This window comes from Geospiza fortis, unplaced genomic scaffold (genome assembly GCF_000277835.1).
Source record: "Geospiza fortis unplaced genomic scaffold, GeoFor_1.0 scaffold140, whole genome shotgun sequence".
Classification (NCBI taxonomy): Eukaryota; Metazoa; Chordata; class Aves; order Passeriformes; family Thraupidae; genus Geospiza; species Geospiza fortis.
In genome coordinates this window covers 586,874-611,794 of record NW_005054459.1, presented here as the reverse complement: position 1 = coordinate 611,794, position 24,921 = coordinate 586,874, and the positions used below count along the sequence as shown (strand labels likewise).

Here is a 24,921-nt window from a genome sequence, read left to right as displayed (position 1 = left end):
AACAGCTCAAACCACTTTCAGCCATGGGGCCAAGCACATTTAAATGTGAACAAACTGCTGTGGAACACTGGAGCACACACACACAGAGCCTGCAAACCCCACAGCACAGGGCCTTGTGGAAGGTGCTGCCATCCAGATCATTATTAATTCTGCAGGCACTTCAGCTCAGGGTTACTGCTGCACACACAGTTTGCTTTACAGGGGCTGTTTTATCCTTACTCTGATCATCACAACTTACAAGACACAGACACTCATAATCCAAACAGAAAACACATCATCCACACCTTAATTGCTTTTATAACAGGAAAATAAACCATTCCTCCATATGGTGCACCACAAAGAATTCTAACAGCTCATGGGTATTTTGTTGTTTAAAAATCCAAGTCTTCCCTCTCCCCTGGGTTATCTGAAAATCATAAATGATAAATTTGGAACATTATTTTCCAAGACTCTCTGAGCAAATTGATTAATGGCCAGAGTTCTGCATCTTTATGACACTTGATATGCCTGAGCAGTTCAAGTCAGCTGGGAGAGGAAAGCAGGGCTCCAGACCAAACCCTCCCTGTGCCCTGGTCAGCATCGACCCTCAGCTCTGCAGAACCCTCTGTTGTCTTTGAACTGCACTTAGAGGAACAGAGCTGGAAATTGAGGGATACAGGGAGGCTTAAAAGAGTTCAAAGGGATGAGGAACCAGGGGAAATAAAGCCCAGAACAGCTGTCCAGGGTGTATTCAAAGTGCCCATCAGAGCTCAGTGTTCCTGCTAAAACCCATCAATAATTCAAAGTGCACCAGCCTAAGAACTCACTCCTCCACAAAGAGCTTCCAAACCTAACCCAGCTTTTATTTAATCTGAAAGCAAATGGCAAAGCACAACACTAAATCAAACCTTGAGCCAGGGGACTCTGAACCACTCTGATGCTTCTCAAGTCTCACACCTTTTATTTAGTCTCAAAAACCGTGAGCTCCCCTCACCTCAGCAGGGCAGCACCCCTGTCCTGATATGACATTCCCTCCTTTCATGCAAATCCTTTCTGCCCCAAGGCTCCAGCTCCCAGTGGGTTCCCTGCCCATTCCAGCACTGCTATAGCCACAATTATTGCAGGACTTAGCAGATAAAGAATTATTCAATAATTTAGCAACATTGCAAAGTGAATTCCTGGGCTCAAGCTGTAAAAATAACAGAAGATGTTTTAATTTTTGAACTACTTCAAGCTGGTAAAAGGGAACCTGGTAAAAAATCAGTTCTTTTAAAGGCTGAATGTTTTGACATGTTGTATTTGCAATAAATAAGATTCACACTTAAGCACCACACAGAGGAATTACAGCTCCACCACAAGGTAAATCAGAAAAGTTTTGGTTGGGATCTAAACATAAACTGTCAGGACCAGGCAATGCCACTTCCCCAAGAAGTGCATTTTTCTAGTCAGTTTGTTTTATAACCACATTTATAAGTTTCATCAGTTTTCCAATAGAACAGAATGGATTTTAATGCCTGTTCAAGGATTCTGAACATCTATAACGTGTATGGCACTATGTATTTTTATTTCCAACTCATATAATACCAGATCTGTGGGTGTATATCAAGGAACCATTTTCCCCTTAAATTATTATCTACATAATTCTGAGTGTGATGTTGCCAAAAGCTCTCTCTGCAGTCAGAGTTGTCAATTCTGACTGCAACTCCCAAACCATGCCCTGAGCCTCCAAAAAACATCTGATGGAGCTTGAAGCATCTCTGTGCGGCCTAAACAAGCTTTTGATAAAAGCTCCTTCTGGGAAATGAACTATTTGAAAGGAAGAAATTCAGGATGGTGGTAGGGAATGTCTTGCACTTTAAAAATATGTCCCAGAGTAAGTTTTTATTAGTATTTCTTTTACTCATCTGGTCGGATGCAAGCAAGAATTAGTGAGTGGAATCAAGTTTGTTCACTTAGTTTTAAGAGACAAAAGAAGTTAAACTTCAGGGGAGGGGGTCTGGAAGAGGCAGTGAGATAATCTCATGCTGCTCCATGTAAATATTTGCTTTTCAAAGCCCACAGCCACACATCCACGTGTAATGGGAGCATTCCCTTTCCCTTTGATGCTTCTTTGCCAAGAAAACAGCAGCCTCCTGAGTTTGCAGGTTCTGCTGAGAAGTGGCCAGAAATGACAAGCCAGTAATTGGTACCTTTGGAATTCTGAGTCAAGACCAAAGAGCTCTCTGCCGTGGAAGCTCAGGAGAGCTGAGGGTCAGCACCTTGCCTGCAGGACAGGGAAGCAGGAGCCTCCACCTTCTGCTCACACCCCACAGCAAGGGATAAAATCACAAACCCATCAAAGCCCACAGACTTCTCCAAATGCTTTCCAGACGTCCAACAGTCTGTGTAGGGGGAGTATGTGCCTGTTCCTCCTCTGCAAAAGAGAAATCTGCCTGAATCCAGCCCCTTGGAAATGTTTATGTTCATGAGAAATCTTCTGCCCAAATCTCTCTTTTGCAGGTAAAACAAACAGAAGTGTGGTCTCAGCTCAGGAGATCTAGAAACACCCTGTGTGACCCCTGTGCAGCTGCACATCCAGAGCTCTGGCACAGGACAGCAAACACTTCCACATGGAGCATCCAAACACCAGGAGCCCAAATTCTCCCCCTCCCCACAGGACAGCTGGGGACAGGCCAGGCCAGTGACAGGACAGTCGTGAGCACTCCAACAGCTCCTGCCTGATTTCACCCTGAGAGAACAACCCTGAGCTCATCACAACACAGTGCAACACTGTAGTCCTGAGTGAAGCAGTGCTGATGTTCCAAGACTGGAAATTACCTGGAAACCAGATCGTGGAAGCACCACAAGGTTCAGGACACAGAGCATATCTGGAGACAGAGGTGGAGCGTGTGTGGTGTGCTCAAATCTTACACAGAAAGATGTCAAAGCCAAGAGAGCCAACAAATGTTGCAAGATCAGGTTATATTCTAGACACAGAATTACAGAATCCTAGAATGATCTGGCTTGAGAGGGACATCCAACCCAAAAACTCATCCAGTGCCACCCCTGCCATGGCAGGGACACCTCCCCCTCTCCCATCTGGGCACCCTGTGCCAGGGCCTGCCCACCCTCACAGGGAGGAATTTCTCCCCACATCCCATCCATCCCTCCCTGAGTCAGGTATCCCAGCCGTGCTCCTGCAGCAGGGAATGAATGAACACGATCCCAGGGCAGGGCAGGGCACCCACCCCAGGGAGGGCTGAGCTAATGAATGAACATTTAACACCCCCAGCCTGACTCGCTGCCCCCAAGCTGCCAATTCTGTCATCAGCCCTCCAAACTCTGGCCCCTGAGCAGGGTCTGAACAAGCTGCCCTTTCTGCAGGCAGCTCCAGGTTAAACACAGCACAGCAATGTTCCCACAGAAGTTTGGTTTCACAGCTCATACATCCTCTGGCTTGACAAACCTCCACGAGAGGGGAAACACAGAGCCCTGCTCCTGTAAATCTCAGGGATCATATCTACAAGGCAGTTATCAAATCACTCCAGCCTGGCATGCTGGCAGATCCCTGAGCCCAGCATTACACTGCATTTTAACACCATTCCTGGTGGAGGATGGCTGCCTGCAGACAGAAACACACGGGATTTCATCTCCCTTCAAGCACTACCAAAACAGGCATTATTTTTCTGGAGCCCACAGAATCTTTTCAAGTTTATAACATATTTTAAGAATGTATATAATACAGCTTTCTGGTTTTTCCAGGTCATTAAACTGCAGGAAAGAAAAATTTTCCAACACAACTGTGTTCCAGTTACTAATCAAACCAATTTTAACACTTTTCTGCAACATGTTGGTAAAGATGATTTATGGGGCTGGCAAACAGCAGGAGGTCAATGTCAAAATAACAGCTGGGCTTATTACAGCCACTTGAAGATTTACTCATGCCATCAAATAGCCACAATGAACAAAAACCCCTACAATTCCACAGACAAACTTGCTGTATTTCCAGTGGTAAATGTTGGAGAAGGGAAAATAAGCTGGATTTCTGCAGGAGGTCTCTGTTTTCTGTCCCAAATGGGTCTGTTCTCCTGTGGAGATATGGATCATTCCCTAAAAACTCATAAAAACATCCAAAAGAAAAAAGATATGGTAAAAAAGCCCCAGAACCACCTGTTGCACTGAACCAACAGGTAAAAATCTCATTTGCTTGTAATACTTCTTTGTGGGTTCTAGCTCATCCTTCCATGGGTACAGCTTCATAAGCATCTTTTTAAAATCAAGCACATAGATGGAATCAGACACAGCTGATCAAGATAAATAAATCCAGGGAAATAGAGAGTCCCTGTTAGAGGCCATTCCATGAGCTGAGCAATGCCATCCCAACTGCTCTTTCCTTTGTAAAAAAAGATGAAGTACTGATTCAGAACAGTCAGTCAAAGGGAGCAAAGGGTGTAAAACACTTTCAGAAAAATTTAGCAGTAAATCCACACCGGAACACCAGCCTCGATCTCCTTCCTGCCCTGTGGATCAGTCACAGCTCCACAGCTGAAGTAATCCTTCCATGACAGAACCCACGCTGGATTTCTTCCCATTTCGCCAGGGGAAAAAAAACAGGGAACCTGGAATTTCACAGGTGTGATCTTGTTCCAGGGAGGAATTTTTCTGAGGAGCCTGTGGCAAGCTGGAAGCAAGACCAGGAAACAGCAGAATCCAAAAACTGAAGTGAACTTACTCGAATATTTTCATAACTCCTTTGGCAGCAGAAACCTTGGCCCAGAGACTCCAAATTTTTGAAATTTGTTGATCTTGGCAGGAGGCTATGCCAATTTTCAGGGAGTTGTGGCTGGAATTATTAAGTTAATAGAGGCAGTTTCCACCTACACTCTGAGCAGCTGTTTTTATGTACCCACGTCCTTAAAACAGCCCTTGCAACATCCCCAGCACCACTTTGGAAGGCAAGAGGAACAAAATCACATGGAGAAGACAGGGAATGGGAGGGGAAGTCCTCAGTTTAAAGAAGGGGAACATACCAGAATCCAGCCAGGTAATTCTGGGAGGAGATTAACAGCACCCAAAGATGAAAGACTGAAAAGGGGCCCGGCTTCACACATAATCTGGGTCTACATCTCACTGAAATATTCACAAAGACAAAGCAGAATAGAGCAAAATTGTCTTTAAAAGCCCTAACACACACCAAAATTCAGGCCAATTTTTATGCTTCTTACTGAGAACTTGCATCTTTTAGAGGGACTGGAACGGGGAACTACTGGTTTATGTTTTGCCTTTAAAAATCAATTCTTTTTCCTTCTTAAACACTTCACAAAATGAGTGGGATAAATGATTTTGAAGCTGGAGCTACTCATGCTGCTCCTGACTGCCATGCACTGACAGCATGGTACCCACAGAAGAGCTGGGGACAAACAAACCCTCCTGCCCTGCAGGCACTGAGCAGGCTTGGGGTCAAATCCCTGATGGAGAGATCCAAGCTAGGCTGTCCCACCTCTGGCAGACACAGAGCAGGGAGCATCCCCATCCCTGCTGCTCCCAGCTCATCCACAAGGCTCCTTTTAGCTGTGGCACCTGAAACTATCCCAGTTAACCCCAGCCAAGGGCATCTGGCCAGGCTTTACCAGTTTTGCTTCCTCTGCAAATCCAGCTTAGGAAAAAACTTACAGACTCCTTCACAAGCACATTCCCCCCATGCTGCCCCTTCCCCGGAATATCATTATATAAAAGAAAAAAAGGCAAACCAAGAGCAGATGACCTCGAAAAGGATCTTCTCAGCAGGCTTTGCTGACAACAGGCACAGAAGGACTGAGCTGCTCTCTGCACTGTTTCTTACCCCTAAGGCACAGCAGGAACATCCATTTCCAGGGGCAAAGCCCAGCTGCTGCTGGAGGCAGCCCATCAGCTGGGCAGGGGCATTCCCACAGGACACAGCTCCTGACAGGAACTCCTGGCAGCTGAAGCCTGCGCAGGCGGAAGTGATTGTGCCTCAAATACTTCCTTTACCACTGATAACACAATTCCTGCCATGGCCCTGCCAAGGCTGCACTGATAAGGAGAGGATCTGCAACCCAGTCCTGCTCCCACAGGGATTTATTTTTAGACGTCAGATACAGCAAGGCAAACACAGAGACTGTGCTGTTGGAAGGGATAATTCTGTGTCAAATGCAAGATGCTGAAGTGATATGAATGTGCATTACAGCACTTGCCTTGAGCAAATGGCTTTTGAGGGAGCAAAGAATATTATCTGCGAAGCGTGGAGCTGATCAGCTCTCCATATTCCATTACCAAAACCTACTCAGCTGAAGATAATGTCTTAATTCTTTCAAGTGAAGAACAGAGTATTAATTCCTGGTAGGAAGTAGATATTCAAGGAATTCCTAATCTTTCTCCTGTTTGTATTAATGGCATTTAGCACTAAGTAAAGTAAAACCATATTTGATAGAATCACAGAATTTTCTGGGTTGGGAGAGACCACAGGGACCATCCAGTCCAACCCCTGGCCCTGCACAGACTCCCCAACAATCCCACCCTGTGCATCCCTGGGAGCATTGTCCAAATCCTCCTGGAGACTTGGCACACTTTCTTTAGCATATAGTTATTGAATTACATTAATACCTTCTTAAATTATAAAAGAAATTTAACTCTGTCTCAGTCTAGAGTCAGTTCTTATTGCAAGCAGAAGGATATGGGACTCCATATCCATTTTTCTACCTCACATTTTTAAACTTGGGGAATTTGAAGTTGCCTCAATAGGTCCCACAGAGTTTGATGAGTTCTTTTCAGTTATTTATTCATAAATCAGATAGAAACCAAACAGATATAAAACAAAGCTTGTACTTGCTAGATGCAAAGGGCTGATGTTGAACAGTGGGCATTTTTATCATTTCACAGGTGTAATTACAGACTCTTCTGCACAAATGCAATTTAACTACTTGGAAATGACCTTCTATTTGTACAAAGATTTTTATGTAGACTTACCATCAATGTGTCCAATGAGTGAGAACCAGGTCAAAAAAGTTAAAGGGGAGATACTTTGTATTTTATGTAAACTGAGAAGAAGCTAAATTAGAAAAAAGGTAAATTGAGAAGAAACATTGTATCTCCCTAGGAGATGGACCATAAAAAAGCTGAACCACAGTTCTGAATATTTATCCCATGTCAGACTAAAACACATCTATGAGTCAGAACCTGGCTTTTCATTAGAAATTAAAAATTAATGATGCAGCCCTTAAAATAAATACAGTAATGAACATAAGGTATTTCAGCAAAATGCCAGTGAATTTTGGGCACTGATGCAATCTCTGAGGCTTAACCTGTTGGTACAGCTTTGACATCACTGCCTTTGCCTGGCAACCAGCAATTTCCTGGGATGCCACACGTGCCTGGCTGGCCAGCCACAGGTATGGGTAAGACATTGCTGTTGGGAGCAGTGTGCAAGGACATTTCTGAAGAGAAAAAGCCCCCCAAAATGCACCCAGCCTCACCAGCATGGTGCAAGGATTAGAAGAGAACAAATCCCTTTTCACACCTCTCAGCAATTTAATTTAAAACTATCTCATCAGGTGAAATGTCGGGCTATTAATACCTCCTGCACCATGAGACCATATTATAAGTGACATAAACGTTACAAAACAACCTGAAATTTGGCCAGGCTGTTAATAGACAGCATTACACAATTCCTGACACGGACAGATAATGCTGTATTTTCTACTATGCAAATTTCTAACAGTGAATAGATTTTGAAAGCAGTTTACACCCACCAGCCCTCAGATGCAACTCAGTAATTCTCTATTAGGTGCCAAGCTGTCACTTCCCATCACTCCAGCCCACTGCTATTCTCTGCCCTACCTTGGGAGCACAAAGGAGCCTCCAACTTGATTAAAATGCATGAGCCCTGTGTGAACCTATTTTTAAATCTCCCAACTAATACTGCTGTTGTATTAACAGCTTTCATTTATTTTACCATTAATACTGGTATTCTAAGGAAGTGCTGCAATGCTTTATCTTTTCGCATTTCAGCAGCAAAGCTCTTGTTCTCAAAGAGATTTTTCGCCATATAAAAAAGTCCTGACACTGTGTGGATTTATCAGAAACCTTGCTTAGGCAAAGGAAGCAATTACAGGCACAGAGGGCCTGAGTCACCTTATTTAGGCACAAATTTTGCTTTAGGTACACAAATAGCTAAACAGGTAGGTTTTTGAAAGGCAGATGTGGTGGAAACAGAGAACTGAGCCCTCAACACACACAGAGTCTCAATTTTATGACAGTTCTTCTCATGCTGTCACCAGCCCCTATTTTCTTCCTGGTTTCACAGCACAGATACAGAAAACAGCTCAGGGCTGAGATAACCAGTAACAGCTCAATAACCAATACCATTTTTATTTCCTGTGCTACATCCTTCCACAATCTCTGTTTTTCAGGCAGAGATTACAGCCTCTGGTCTGGTTGTGCCAGGAGACCACTGAGCAAGAGCAGGGGAAGCTGCAGGAGTAGCAGTGACATCACAAAAAGCAGTGCTAAACCACTCCTGCTTGTGGGAGCTTCCCAGCAGAACGTGCTTCAGGAAAACCTGGAAAGGATGTGTCACCTGGTTTTACTTCTGCCTCTCACAAACATAAAGATGAGCCCCACAGGTCTGCCCTGCCATCCTGAAAACATCCCAGGAAATGCTTCAACCCACAAAAGAATTAATTATTGGTCATCAAAACAATGTGCCATGCACAGCTTGTGCTCCCTCTCCAGTTGCACATTGTGCTGAACACCCCTGGATGATGGGAGGGAGAACTCAGAGGACCACAGGATGCAAAAACCACACCTGTGCAGACACAGACCTGCTCCAATATAAAACTTCTCCCCACAATTACTGAAAAATTAGTTGTGCCAAATCAGCAAATTACCAGGAGACAGAAAGCAGGGACAAAGATAAGCCATACTGTTCCTATACAGAGAAAATGAAAATAAACAGTTTTCAGCAGAGTGAGTTCTGCTCCTGCTTGCCTGTTTCCTGGGGCCTCCATGGGAACTGAGCTCTTTGCCCTCTATTTCGTGCCCAGTACTTTGTGTGCCTGGGTCTGCAGAGCCCACACCCCAGAACCAACCCTCCCAGAGCCACCAAGTGTGAGCACCAGCAGATCCCAGCCCTGAACAGGACCCAAGCTCCTTCCCAGCCAGAATTTTACTGAGACAGAGAAAAAAACCCAGCTGCATAATTCTGCTTGCAAAAGTGTCAAGTACAGCAGCATGGAAGGCTGTAAATAATTCACTCAGTATTACAGGAAATGTTTTACAAATGAAAAGGTTGTAACCTCCTTTTGGCTACAAGGCTGGCAGATGCTGGAGGCCTTCCTGCTCCTCTAAGTGCAGAACAAAATGTGTCCTGTTTGTGAGAAATTCCTGGGTCTCAGCCCTCCCTGGAAAATGCTTCTGCCTGTATTCCTGAGGGAGGGATCACAGAGGAGCAAAGCCTGCACACTTCCAGAAATGCAGCTCAGGCTGACGAGCAGTTTCTGGTATTTTGATGACACAGCTGCTGCAATGCACTAAGCAGAGCTAAGGGAAGGGGTAAATTTTATTTATTTATATTTACATAAATACATTCACACAATTTTTTAATCACACACACACTCAAACCAAAAATAAACATGCAGTGATTACAGATGACTCAAGACTGAATGTTTGATACAGTTTTAAAACAGTGACATCAGCCAAATCCAGTGGAAATAAAACCATCTCCAAGCTCAAAGGAGAGCTCCACATGACTGAGTGCAGATTCTGCCCCAGCACATAGAAGCAATTCCAAATAAAGTCTCTACAGCTTTAACTTCTTACCACTAAACATTTAGCAACAAACTAAATGAGCCTCAGTGGAGTTCCCTCTATGCCTCCCCACCGGCTCAGCTAGCAGGAAGCACAAGGTGTTTGATGTGTAAGAGAAATCCAAGACTCACCTGTATGTTGCCAAAGTCCACGTTTTCATAGTGGAAATGTGCACACTCAGCCATCTTCGGGAAGTGCCCCTTTGTAAAGGATAACCTGGAGCACACCAAGAGCACACCATGAGATGGATGCAGACCACTCAACACAGATAAACAACAGCTACTGATGCAAAACAACAACTTTCTCAGCCTAAAGCCAAGGGAACACAGGAATTTGTTGATATGATGCACCAAAACAGTGGGGAAGGGAACCAAGTGAGAAAGGAATGCTGAAATGCCAAGTGGCTTTTCCACTGCATCCCTACAGAGCTGTGAGACATTCCAGCAGCACCACATCCCAGTGCAGCCCTACAGAGCTGTGAGACATTCCAGCAGCACCACACCCCTCAGGATGGACAGGAGCAGGGACAAGCAGCTGCACCTCACAAATGCACATCCACAGCCTTACACAAGACACAAGGAAAGCAGAACTTTACCTGTGAAAGGCATCACAGCCCATCAGTCCTGGGGGGATGTATCTGAGGGTGCAGAACAAACTCTATTTATCCTTTGCCTTTTGCAAAATTCAAAAATCAGGCATAATTATTCCCAAGTGTTTCCAGCAACACTGGTGGCTGCCGGGGAGCTCCTCTGGCTCTGCAACATGCTTCTGATTCTGCTGAAGCTATTACAGACTCCTATAGATATTCCTGGTGGTGAGCCAATGAGATTGTCATTATCTAGCTCCCTCTTCCCACGGGAATACAAGTGGGAAGTGAGAATGCAGCATCTGGCTGCTCAGCACTGGAACAAAGAACCATTTCCCTCTCAGCAGAGCACTAGAGGGGTGAGCTGAAGGCTCAGATCCATCAATCTCGAGGAGTTCTGCTCCTCAAGTCAGCAATCTTAGCAAAAGTAATATTGATTATTTCTGATCCCTGTTGCTGCACACATAATGACTTGGTTTACAGTCTCTGGGAGACAGGCAGAGACAGAAATACAGCATGAGCCCACAGGAAAAAAAAAACAAACTGGGAGATCAGGGAAGAAAAAATATCCCTTAGAAGGAAAAACTGTGTAAAATCCATTCAAATGAAGTTAGAGAGGGCAGAACACAAAAAGAAAAGAGAAAAAAAATCAGATAAAAAATACATATAGGCCACCCACTTGTCCTGGTTTAGCTTTCCAGAGCATAAGGAGACAGGGAAAATTATCTCATTCGTGCATTGCCTGGGCTTCTTTTGAGATTTTTAAATAATTGTTCTATTATAATATGTTCTATTGTGGTTTTTTTTTAATTAATCACTTTCAGGAAGAATTGGTAAAGAAAATTAAAAACACTGCAGCAGTGAGGTTTAAACCCTACCTAGCTTTGTTTCTATAGCCAGAAAGAGGAGAGTGAGCCAGCAAAACCTCTCATTCCCAGTTTTAGGCTCCATTAGCTCAAACTGCCTTGGCTCCACGTGGATTTCGGTTGCTCTGCTGAAGATACACCATCAGAAATGTTGCTGAATGTCCTGCACTGCAGCACAACAGCCAGAACTCAGCACAGCAAAACTGGAAGCCCAGGAAAGATGGGAAAATCACAGAAGTCTGTTCTTACTTTTTCACATTCTTCACCTTCATGCTGGCGGTGCTGCCGCAGGAGCGGAGCGGCAGCTCCCCCGGGATGTCCGGAATGTCGGCACCTCGCGCCTGCAGGGAAGAGACAGGAGCAGGAGGTTACACAGGCTGCAGGCTCTGGGCTCGGCCTGCTGGCAGCAGCCCCTCTGTTCTGCACAGGGCCACAAACCTCACACGGGCTGGAGCTGAATTCTGCCTTTTGACCAGGGAAAACTGACCCTTGGGATGGAGACCAGGGAGGTGACAATCCCTTCCTGCCCCAAGCCTTGCTAATCCTTGGGGTAACTGTGAAATCCAGGATCGAATTCGTTGCTACTTCTGCTTTCTAAAGCGGAGATTTTCAGAGGTGGGAGTGAAACAGATATTCCCAAACTCCGTACTTGGACTCCTCAGTGAGTACCTGATTTTCCGGACATCTCTGTGTTTAGACTCAGGCAGAGGCACTGCAAAAAGCTGGATTGCTCACACAGTGGAAAACAAGTTAATGACAGAGCTGCTTATTTGTGGGATGTGAACTTCTAAAATAGATGTTTGAAGCTATTGGTTTAAGTGCTTGAGGATATTAAAATTCCTTAATTACTAAAATTCATTTACTTCAGTGAGGCCAGAACTCCAAACTCCCTCCTTTCTGTTCTGTCATATTTTCCCATCCCCTCCTTCCTCCAGCTGCCTTTGCCTAAGCCATGAGCTCTGCTGGGGTTGAATTCTCCATCATAAGAGACACAAACACTCCACTCCATGAGTTTCTCCCACTGTGATCCAGAGGAATGACAGGTTCAGTGAGACTTTTATGGAGAGAGCAGTGATCAAACAGCAAGACTAGCACAACTTCACAGAGAAGGAGGAGAAACAACTGATGCTGGCCAGAGACTGCCCATCAACGATATGGGTGACACCAGCTGAGTGAGCTTTTTCTGCTTTATACAATGCACTAAAAACATGAACAATGTCCCAAAGAGGGAATGCTGGACCAAGAGGAAGAAAGGCACTTCAGTGTTATTTGTTTTACAGGCCTGGAACCAAAAAGTATTCCATCAAATCCTTTTTCTAATGACAGGAGCAAAGATGATTGCCCTGATGTTACATCAGTCCCAATGTTCCAAGTTGGTCCAGCAGAAGGTCTCTGAACAGAGTTGGATCTGTCCCAAAGCTGTGACTGATAACAGAACACAGAACACAGATGCATTCTGCAGTGTGAAATATGGAGAAATATGGGAATATGGTCTCCAGCACAACCCAAGCTAGCAGCCCATGTGTGGGATGAACTACAGGACAATTTTGCCACCCCTCCCTGAAGCTCCCATTTGACCCTGGCACAGGTTACCTGTACCTGAGCTTCACCACATCACGGAGAGCTGTGGTGAGTCAGTCAGTGCCATTCTCCTGCTTGTTTTCACCAACCAGACCAGTGCCAGAGAGAGAGATTCATCCCACTGAAGGTCAGACAGGCACAGGGGTGAGGCTACAACCACATTATCCATGTGAGGCTCCTGCTACAGTCACCAGGGACACTCTGGTACTTGAGGTCCATTCCCCTGCTTTAGACATCAGGAGGAGAGTCCTGGAATGGTTTGGGGTGGAAGGAACCTTACAGATCATTCAGTCCCACCACTCACCTGGGCAGGGACACTTTCCACTACCCCAGCCTGCTCCAAGCCCCATCCAACCTGGCCTTGGACACTTCCAGGGATCCAAGGGGAAGCACAGATTCTCTGGGCAGCCTGTACCAGGGCCCCACCACCCTCACAGGGAAGAATTTCTTCTTAACAGCCCATCTAACTACTCCCTGTCAGTGTGAATCCATTACCCCTGTCCTGTCGCTCCAGGTCCTTGCCCACAGTCTCTCTCCATCTTCCTTCTCAGCCCCTTCAGGCTCTGGAAGGCCACATTGAGGTCACCCAGAAGTTTCTCTTCTCCAGGCTGAACAATCCCAATTGTCTCAGCCTCTCCTCACAGCAGAGCTGCTCCATCCCTCTGATCATCCTGGTGCCTCCTTTGGACAAAGCCAAACAGGCTGCAGGAACACCCACTCCCCTGGACACAGGGTGACGCCGGCTGGGGGTTATTTACAGACACGAGCAAGACCAGCTCCTGGGGCTTCCAGCACTGCCCTTGGAGGATCCACTCTGAGTGAGCTCCACCCTTTGAGCACCCCTGAGTAAGTCTGAACCCAGGTCTCCCTCTCCCCCAGCTGCACCGTCCACAGCCCTGACCACAGCCAGTGCTCTGACCCCACTGTCCCACAGCTGTGCACAACAGGCACAGCCACTGACCAGAGGAGAACAGGAACCATATTTATACACTTAAATAAACCTACCCTGGGCTGACTGACTTACTGAGCACACAATCACTTCAGGATGTAATAGGACACTTGAGAGTCTCATTGTCAATTTTAGCATTAAGAGGATCACCAATTTAATAAACCTTACAGGTCTTTTACATAAGAAAATAACTAATTACAAGAATAAATGTGCCATTCCAATAAGCTGCTTTTAGGCCAAGCTGGATGTGCTTGCTTGATTTCCTAAGGAACAGAATTTCTGTAGGAAGAAAAGTAATTTTTCTTCTCCATCAGCAGTAGGAGCTGGTGGGATATAAAAATGGATAAACAATCTGACAGAAAATGTGGGCTTCAAGCCAGTTTGCAGCAGTGGGCAGAGACCTCCCTGGATCTGACTCAAAGCGGCGTAGGCAAAACTCACACCTCCAGGAGCCCAAAATGCCAGCACCTCTCTTGGAAAAGTTGCATTATCCTCTCCTTCCCAGCGGAGTTAAGTCCAAATTGAGCTGGATTTCTGCATCTCCCATTTTCTGCATCCAGTTAACTGGACCACAATGAGATGCAAGGCAGTAATTAACTCCAGGGGCTTTTCCACATAGAGCTGAGCTCCATGGACTGCTGCAGAACAACGATCTCTCCAAGGCTCACAGTTGAGGCAAAAGCACAGAAAGGTAAGGGCATAGAACTTGTGCAAGCTCAGATCTTTATTAAGAGGTACCAATATGAGAAAAAACCTTAGTGAAGAGACAGATACCAAAAAAGAAACTTATTGTAATTTTGGAAACTGCATTACTCCTAAATAACCACAACTCCTTTCCATTCAAACCAAAGATACACAGCTACATAAAATATATTTTATGCACTGTTTTGCACCTGTTTTGATGCAAAACTTGGCATGTAGCATGCAGGTCACTCTCCCCTCAAAACACATGCAAAACCCTCCAAATGAAATTTGTCATCTTTTGTGCTTTGTGTCACAGTAATTTAATTTTAAAAATCATTTTGAAACAGTTGGATTATTTACATCTGAAAAATAGCTACCTGGCATCATCAGTGGCTTCTCACTTCCCTATTTTCTATGCATCACTGTGCTGTGGAAACCTGGTAATTGCAGAGCAAATCTGCTTATGCAAATTGTTTAGTCCCATTTTCACTGCTGAATGTCACTGCTGTATCAATGTGCTCCGGTCCAAAACTTGGTAAACAAATTAGAGCTCAAGGCAGAACTCAGAGAATTGATTTATCAGGAATCTCAGTCGCTTACCTTTGCAGGGAAGGCTTTGGAGCGACACCACTTCACCAGCTTGCCCTAAACCAAGAAATTCTCCTTGCAAAATCTTGACTTGTATCAGTAGTAGTTGAGACAATATTGAGAAAGCCAGTATTTTGTCTCAGATACCTGCAGGGATTGCCAGGCAGGGAGATCTCACTAAACCCTTCCTCTAGGGAGGAGGAAGAACGCCTGTCTGCCTGTCCAACCCTCCCGTGGATCACAGCATCACAGGATTGGTAAGGGTGGGAAAGGCCTTTAAGATCAAGAGCATCCCTCACTGCCACCCCTGTGCTCAGCACCAAGCCGTGTCCTAAGGCTCCACACCCACACGTTTTCTGAGCACCTCCAGGGACAGTGACCCAGCCCTGCCCTGGGCAGCTGTGTCAGGGCTGGACAGCCCTTTCCAGAAAGAAATTTTCCCTGATATCCAATCTAAACCTCCCCTAGAACAACTTGAGGCCGTTCCCTCTCCTCCTGTCTCTGTTCCCTGGAGCACAGCCCGACCCCCCCGGCTGTGCCCTCCTGGCAGGAGCTGTGCAGAGCCACAAGGGCCCCCTGAGCCTCCTCTGCTCCAGGCTGAGCCCCTTCCCAGCTCCCTCAGCTGCTCCTGGGGTCCAGCCCCTTCCCCAGGTCTGCTCCCTTCCCTGGACATGTTCAAGTGTTACTCCTAATCTTCCTGGGAATCTGAGAGAGGAATCTGAGAGCTCTCACAAATCAGGCTGTTTAGCTTTAAGCATTTGAGATTTCTAGTCTTTTTATTTATAGACATGATTTAGAAAACTTCAGCTTTGTGCTCTCGAGCACAGAAAACCTTAGTCATAAATAATTTATATCTAATGATTCCACAGCATAATATGAAAGGATTTTCTCCTAAAGAGTCTCCGTGCATTTATCAGAAAACATGTCAACCTGTCTCCCTCACATGCAGCGACGTAACACAATCTGAAATATGTGTAAAACTCAACACAACAGTCCAGTGAACACAACGTGATGAAGTTTCCACCTTGGTATCCTCAACAGGGGAGAATATTGAACCAGTGCAGATCCCACAGCCCTCCTCCTGCTGCTTCTGACTTACTCTGGGATGCACAAGAAACCCTGGAATGCCACAAGTAATCCCATAGTTGGTTTTCCACAGGACTACAGAAAGGCCTCTGAGGAGGCACCACAGATACATCTTTGGCAGGTGACTGAATCCAGGTGAGATTTCTGAAGGCAGGAATTTAATCCAAGGTTATCACAAAGCAAGAATAACTATTAGACAGGCACTAACATATTCCACTGTCAGTCTCTCAACAAAACCAGTTTGGAGGGACCAGATTGCTCTGGATTCTGTCAGCACATGGCCTTGTTTCTAAAAACAGCAGAGCTGATTCCAAATGCTGTTTGGTTTCCATGACAGTCTTTCCTTTACATCATCTTCATATTTCCCCTCAATCTTCTTGGAAGGAAAAATTACAAAGAGAGGAAAAAAACCTAAACCGCCTCTAGAGCTCTCAAAAACCCTAAAGCTTTGCTTCAGTTTTACTTCTTTGCTGGAGAACAGCGGGGAACAGAAATATTGCTTCAGGAGAAGCCATTACTCTGTAGGGAGCAGTAATTTCTTCCCTTGGCATGAAGAGGAATGAAGAGGGCTGAAGTGGGTGCCCATGTACAAGGACATCAATAGCTACCCCAAATTTTGGGTACCAGCTCACTACACAGAGCTGGCTCAGCATCTACTGCATCTGGGAGTTTGCTCTGCAGCACTAAAAAGAAAGTGTCCCACAAAACTCCTGGCTCCCTGTGAGGTGGAAGGTGATGGCTCCCTCAACACCTGCTCTCAGGAATTACTGCCCAGGAACTCACCTGGAGCACAATGAAGGAAGAATTTTGGTCATCTCAGCTTTGACCATGCAGCCTTTAACACACTCCAGAGAGACAAAGTTCTCTCTGCTCCTCCTTCAGATGTTGTGACAACTACCCTGGTTCTCCACAATAAATAAGTCAAAGAAGGAAAAGGAAAATGCTCCACAAAACTGAGAGTCACCATGTTCAAGCTGCTCCAAATAATTCCAAAGGCAAGGTCCCAATTCCACAGCAATTATCCCTAAAAGGATTAAGATGTACTGAGCACAGCAAGGCTATAACTGGGTCACTGTTTTGAATGGCAGAAATATATGGGAATGGATGAAGAGACAACATTCATCCCAAAATGTCATAGGTACAGGGGCAATATGATGGAAATGCAAATATTTGCTAAGTTCTTCATGTCATGACTTTCCATGGATTCATTCAGTGGAACCAGATTAATTTCTTAAGCATTTTCATACAGCATGGCTCTGTCATGTCAGCACATTGCAGCTACATTTTTTAGAGCTGCTCAAGATATTTGTACACATTTAAAATAAAGAAGCAACATCCAGTTTAGGTACCCAGGTCTGACAATGCCATCTTAAAGAAAAATTGTCATACTACAGCAGTTTTACCAAAGAAGTTAAAATTAACATTAAATATCCCCCTCCAATTCTGCATTTCTTAATTGACATGGGAGGTTGTGGTCTCCCTGTCCCTGGAAGTGCTCCAGGCCAGGCTGGACAGGGCTTGGAGCAACCTGGGATAGTGGAAGGTGTCCCTGTCCATGGCAAGGGATGGAATTTGATGGGCTTTAAGATCTCTTCCAACACAAACCATCCTGTGATTCTGTGATTTTAAGGATTAATCCTGCGCTGTTCATGTTCTCATCAGCAGAGCGCAGCACAGGCACATTCAATAACACCCAGCACAGGGATATTTTCCAGAGTGAGAAACACTGGAACCTTTTAAATTTCTTTTTTTTTTTTTTAATTGAAGTCATCACTTAGCTCCTTCCTTAGTGTAAATATCCTTTCTGGCTGGAGGGGGGCTTTAGGTGCAGAGCTCAAGGCCAGGATGGCCTAAGTAATTAGAGATAGACTGACCTTTTAGTCAGATCTCAGTTTGGGGATTGTGGAATGTGCAGAAACGCTCGCCCAGCCAGACATGCCTTTAAAATCTCATGGCAACTGAGATAATGGGATAGAGAAAAGGAATGAAAAAATGACAAGTGCTTACAGTGAGGAAACTTTGAACACTGGCAATGCACATTCTTAATCCCATGTCTAAGAAATCTGCATTCAATAAAGACATGTGAATGTGCATCATTTTGTGAGTTTAGAACTTTTAATTCCATTTTTCAGGTTCTCAATTCCAAACTGCTCCAACCAGTACTTAGTTCATGCCATGTATAAAAGAGAATTCTTCCCCTTGTTTTTCAAAGGACCACACAGAACGTGTTTTTTCTACTCCCAGTATCTCCATGAAAAGGGCGGGGGGGAGGGGGGGAGTAAGAAAAAGCAAAACAAAAAAACACTTTAAAGCATTGCCATGAGCTGGCAAATTCAGAGAAACCTCTCATTCCAGAGACTTAGCATCACAGAGGAGTTAGTCCAGGGCATCCATTTACCATAGTTTAAAGGATCAGCCTGGAATGAGCAAAGAACAAATTCTTAACTATTTGTCTACTGTGTTTTCAAATGAAGATCTGCAGGTCACAGATATGTAGGGCAAACCTTCTCCAGGTCCCATGTAAAACCACTGAAGTGGAATCCAAGACATGGAACAAGCAGCTTGGCAGCTCTGAGCACCTCCTTTGGCACTGCCACTGTTACTGTGACCAAAATTCACCTCTGCACAGCAGTGTGAGTTTGTGCCATGGCAACATTTCCCAAGTGAGCCTGAAAGAGACACGCAGATTCTCACTGATTCTCTGCACATGAACCCAGTGCACCCCAAGTGGTGCTGGGGATTTCCAGCAGAACAGTCTCACACTTGTGTTTTCCTTCACAGAATCCACAGTTTTAGGGCTAAAAGGGATGCAACCAAGCACAAGTGAACGGTCAGCTACTGAGGGCAGCATTAGCATGATAACTCCCTGACAGCCCTAAGTTTGGATCTGACATTCCCACAGTGAAGCCTGATTACCATTCCCAAAGCCCCGGGCCCAGGAGCTGCAGAGTACAGTACACAGCCTCACACAATGGCAGAGTGGCTCAGGAATGTACATTCTTTAAGAACAAAAATCCCACATACAATATGCGTGGGAAAGGCAGACAGGGTTAGAGTAGTGCTTCTGTACAGCCTACAAAATAAATTACAGAGAAAAGCCACAGAAAATAGAACATCCAACAAGAACAATACTTCTGATTCCAGTTTCTTGTTGGTAAAAAAAAAAACCCAAAGATCCCAGCTACTGTTTGATGCACATAGGGAGGAGGGGATCCTAATTATGGCTTGGATATAAAAGGACAATTGGAGCTTTGGGTTGTTATTGTAGAAAGCAATTTCTCATCACATAAAACACAACAGAGATAGATTCAGGCTCAAACAAGCAAATCCCACTCTGGTAAGTCCGCTGGCCACAGACAGTGATTATGCAAATAACAATGTGATGTTATGTTATAGGTATAAATCGGATTAGCAACTCAGGAGTTGTCCCAGTGCAGCAGCAGCAAGACGGGGAAGGTGGAAAAAACAGCAGCCTGACATTCAACCCCAGCATCTGAGTCAGGACAATTAACAGGAATTTATATTTCTGTGTGTTAAGCCAACCTGGGCTCAGCTTTTGTTTATAGAGAAGAGCTGTGTCCAATGGCATGAGCACAAAACTGGGATCCAGTGCACTCCCTGCCCAAAGCCCTGTGACAACACAGCAATGTGAGGAATGTGTCTGCCTCTAGCATGCACTTTATGCCACAGGGTCCACAAACTTCTGCCCAACACAACAGAAGAGTCACTAACTCTGCCCAAGGGGAGGGGAAAGCTCAGCCTGGGATCACACAGCAGGCTCCACAAAAGGGGCAGGACTCCTGCTGGCCTCCAGAAAAGGTGATATGAGCTGGAAGTGGGAGGTGACACTGCTCTCCAGAAATGACCTGGAGGTCACAACAGGACACGATGCTGCAAGAGCTGGGAAGGTGAATAATGACCACAGAGATGCTCCAGGGCTGGAGCCCCTCTGCTCTGCAGCCAGGCTGGGAGAGCTGGGGGTGCTCCCCTGGAGAGGAGAAGGCTCCAGGGAGAGCTCAGAGCCCCTGGCAGGGCCTGAAGGGGCTCCAGGATAGCTGCAGAGGGACAAGGGATGGAGGGACAGGACACAGGGAATGGCTCCCACTGCCAGAGGGCAGGGATGGATGGGATATTGGGAATTAGGAATTGTTCCCTGTGAGGGTGGGCAGGCCCTGGCACAGGTGCCCAGAGCAGCTGGGGCTGCCCCTGGATCCCTGGCAGTGCCCAAGGCCAGGCTGGGCAGGGCTGGGAGCACCTGGGACAGGGGAAGGTGTCCCTGCCATGGCAGGGGTGGGACTGAATGTACTCTAAGGTTCCTTTCAACCCAAACCATTCCATGATTCCCTGAATAATCTGAATAATCTGAATAATCTGGCAACCATGGTATTTGATCAAATCCCTAAATGTGCAGCCTTACACCAACACAGCATCTTTTCCTGCATTATGGTAACTAAGAAGACATGGACAGTAACTTAAAAAAAAAAAAGCCAGTTAAAATGAACCACCTATAAATAAGAGACTTCTTTCCCTTCCTTAATGTTCCACCTTATTTTTAAGCAGCTGGGACTAGGGAAAACTGATTGACAGTAAATAAATTATAAGTTTTATCTCCCAAATAAGTACATTCTAAGCAACTGTGGCATTTCCTGTAATCTGACAACAAAACAGGCACAGAAAGAGATCAGCTTCAGAACAGGGTGGGAGGGAGAGAGGTAGAGGGTCATGACAGTGTAATCCTGACTTCAAAGCTCAGGGTAAGGAAGAACCTGGAGCAGGAACACCAGCATCCCCAGCACCACGGGAACAGCACCACCAGCAACAGCAGCCTGGCTGAGCCAGAATTAGGAAAGAAATTACAAACAGGGTGCATTAAAATTGGTGATGATGGTGCACAGCAAGCTGCTGATCCAGCTGTAGCAAATTCTAAATCATTCCTTCATTTTGCTGTATAGAAAGAGACTTTCAAACAGATATTTACAAAATATAATTTGGATCTCCTGGCTCACCACTGTAGTACCAGAGTGCACACACTGGCAAGGCTTTAAATGTAACCAGAAACTATTGCTGCTCTTGCCTATGAAAATTAAATGATTACTATGAATTAATACTTCCTGCCAAAAATACAGTTTCCATTCTGGGTTAATTGAACTTATTTAATTGGCAAAGCCAAATGGAAGCCAATGTGCCAATTAAGTGATCGCCCCAATTTCTAAAGATTCTTGGGGACAAGCTCCGTGCTGGGAGCCAGCCATGAAATGAAAAGGCCCCTCTAACCAAGAGGCAGAGAAAGAACCTCACACAGCAACAGAAACCCTTGCCAAAAGCTTAACGAGGGAAAATAATGCTAGGCCCATGCAGCAATAACAAGGAAAAGCAAGTTATGTGAATTGAATAGGAAATACAGGTTACTGGTGCAATGCCAGAGCAGAACTGCTTTGACCAAAATATTATTGCACCTGATGGATGCCTGGTGTGCTGGCCTGCCCCAAAACATTTGTGTCAGATCAGTGCCTGTGCTGTCCACACTTCCTGGACTTCCACTCCCATTCCACCCTTCCCTCTGTTATCCCTATTCCCCAGCCTGAGCTGCAGCAACTCCATGAAAATGCTGCCCAGTGCTGGGCACAGAAGACAGACACACTGCAGCTCCTGTAGGATTAACAGAGTTCTGACTCACTAATCCAGGCAAGTCAAGAGCTTGAGGACCTTCAGCAGCACAAAACCAACCTCCAAACCTACAGGTAACATTTACTACAGCATTAAGGCAGCATGATCCCTCAGACTTAGAGCCAGAAGCCAAATGCTGGAGCACTTAGGTGGAGAACCATTGAAATCAGGCTCTGATGCCGTCAGAGCTCATGGAGAATTTGGACAACACCCTCAGCACAGGGTGGGATTGCTGGGATCCTTGGTGCTCCTGTTCAGGGCCAGGAGTTGGACTCAATGACTTGTGGGTCCCTTCCAGCTCAGGAGATTCCATGATTCTAAAGTTCATTTCTACTGACTTGTTCAAGCCCTTTAAAAGATAGCAGAAAAGCCCCACAATTTCAGCTTCATATCTCCCAAAACTTCCCCTTGCACTTGAGAGCTTAAAACTTTAGAATTTTAAAAAGAACTTGCAGCTGGGCAGTCAGAGCTCAAAAGCACATTTTTCCCCAAGAAATTTTTTCCATGATGTGGAACCCTTCTGAGAACAGGATCAGCCTGACAAAACTCTGTCAGTGACTTCAGAGCTCCCAGTCACACCCTCAGCTGTAAAAGTATGGTGTAGGTTCACACACATACAAAGCATTAAGAGACATAGGGGAAAAAAATCCAAAACATCAATTTTAACATGTTTAAAGGTATTACATCTATATATCTCAGAAACTAAAATTAGATCATTTCAGTAAACCACTATCTGGAAATCACTACAGCTTACAGGGCCAAGCAAATGGATTTACCACATTTTCTTTTTATGCAGATTTTTCCACAATTCCTGGAGGTTAGTCTGCATTAGAAACAGGCCTGATGTTCTGTGAATTAAAAACCAACCAATGAACCAACACTAATTAAAAAAGAAGCCCCTTGTATTCTATTTTTGGCATCTATTCATGCAGAAGCCCCACTCAAGACCTGGGGTAGCACTGGCCAAGCGATGTACAAAGAATGAGAAACAAACACTAAGGCCATAAAAATCTTTCTTTAAACCCTCAAAATGCACTAATCTCTGCACACATTCATAATTGCATTTAAAAATAGTTTTCTCCTCACTCATGTCCCAGATTTAACAGTGATATATTGAGGTCTCATTAAAAAGCCCTTATTACCTTCATAAGCCACAGAACCTTCCCTATCTGGCATCAAATGCTGAAAATACTACAGATCTCAGAACCCCTCTGACCTAAGAACTAAGATTATTCCAGGGACTTCACAGGACAGGCTCTAGCCCTGTGCCTTTCTAAAGCATTTATAAGCTTACATTTCTCCTAAAGAAATTCCAACAGCAAAAGCCAAAAATGATGAGTACCAACTGCAGCTGCTGCCTTCATGTGCACTTGTCAAATTCACAGAGTCTTCTACATTAATTTAGAGATTCCCCTTTTCTAAGCACCCTGATTCCACACCTGACCCCAGCTGTCACCTCTTGGCCCTGTTATGGAGAGTAGAACTCCCAGATACCGTGAGATCCCAGCCAGAGGTGCACCAGGGGGGCAAAAAACCTTCCATGGGCTTGGAGAATCATATTGTCATATTCTGAAGGCTTCCAAAGCGCAAGGAATTGGAAAAGTGAAGGAAAAGTGACTTCTTCAGACGCACGCAGAGAATCACAGAAAGGCTTGAGTTGGAAGGGACCTTAAAGCTCATCCAGTCCCACCCTGCCATGGCAGGGACACCTTCCCCTGTCCCAGGCTGCTCCAAGTCCTGCCCAGACTGGCCTTGGGATCCAGGGGCAGCCACAGCTGCTCTGGGCACCCTGAGCCAGGGCCTGCCCACCCTCACAGGGAACAATTCCCAATTCCCAATATCCCATCCATCCCTGCCCTCTGGCAGGGGGAGCCATTCCCTGTGTCCTGTCCCTCCATCCCTTGTCCCCAGTCCCTCTGCAGCTCTCCTGGAGCCCCTTCAGGCCCTGCCAGGGGCTCTGAGCTCTTCCTGGAGCCTTCTCCTCTCCAGGGGAGCACCCCCAGCTCTCCCAGCCTGGCTCCAGAGCAGAGGGGCTCCAGCCCTGGAGCAGCTCCATGGCCTTTTCTGGACTGGCTCCAGCAGCTCCAGGTCCTTTTTTGAGTGTATTCCCCTGATCTCCAGTGTCAGGTGAATGCAGCTCACGTGGCACCTCTCTGTGTCAGCACATTTGCAATGGGTGCATAAATGAAGATTTCTGTGTTTATCTCAGCATTTTAATCCTGCTTCAGAACAAAATTCAGACAAGGCAGGGTCTGTAAGACCAGAGGGTCTGTAAGTACAGCAGCCTGATGAGGGGAAAGCCATGGGCTCAGTGCTTTCAAACAGTGCAACTCCCTGAACTCATGAAGGAGAGAAAGGAGGAACTCAGGAGGTCAGCAACATGTGGTAAATGTAATATTAAGCACAAGCATCAATTTATGCTAAAGTTAGGGCAGGCTGAGGACAGCTGTTTTGTAGGCTCGTGTGAGACATATTATATAAAGGCTCTTTCACAACTTCATTTCTTGTAACTCAGAAACAGAGCACTCAGCAGGGCCTGACAAGGAAAAGATACCCCTTTGCTTTAAAATAACATTACTGCCTTGGAGAAATGTTAGAAAATCCATAAACTGCAATTTTCCTTGGCTCACACGGGGCTTTGCAGCTCCAGAACTCAGAAGTGTTCTATGAAGAAAGTCAATATCATCAACTGCACTTTCTGAAGTGGAGCAGAGGCAGAAATCCCAGGATGTGTGAAGGTTACCCAGCAGGTGCAGCACAGTGGGAATTGGGGGCTGAGACAGAAAAAATGTGTCTAATACACCCAAATTCTAAAAATACAGAGCATGAGTCAGGGGGGAATACAAAATATAGCAATGCTTGAGGAGCTACAGGCAGCTGCCTCATTCTGCAGCTGCTGGGAACTCTGTCCAGCCTGGGCTGCCTCTCCTTCAGCCTGGACCTCACCTACAACACAGAATTGCACCAGAAATACTGAGGAAGAGATATCCCTGGACCCCTGGAAGTGCCCAAGGCCAGGCTGGGAGGGACTTGGAGCAGCCTGGGGGAGTGGAAGATGTCCCTGCCCATGGCAGGAGGTGGAACTGGATGAGCTTTAAAGTCTCTTCCAACCAAACGATTTCACAATTCTA

General features: G+C 45.6%; 1 protein-coding gene across 1 annotated transcript in view; it reads right to left on the bottom strand.

Moving 5' to 3' along the window:
- Window positions 1-24,921, bottom strand: part of ARHGAP32 (Rho GTPase activating protein 32) — a 146,370-nt gene that overhangs the window by 118,900 nt on the left and 2,549 nt on the right. Inside the window, 3 exon segments of the mRNA XM_031062733.1 lie at window positions 9,915-9,999; window positions 10,379-10,420; window positions 11,485-11,576. Coding sequence (XP_030918593.1) covers window positions 9,915-9,999; window positions 10,379-10,420; window positions 11,485-11,576 — 219 coding nt within the window.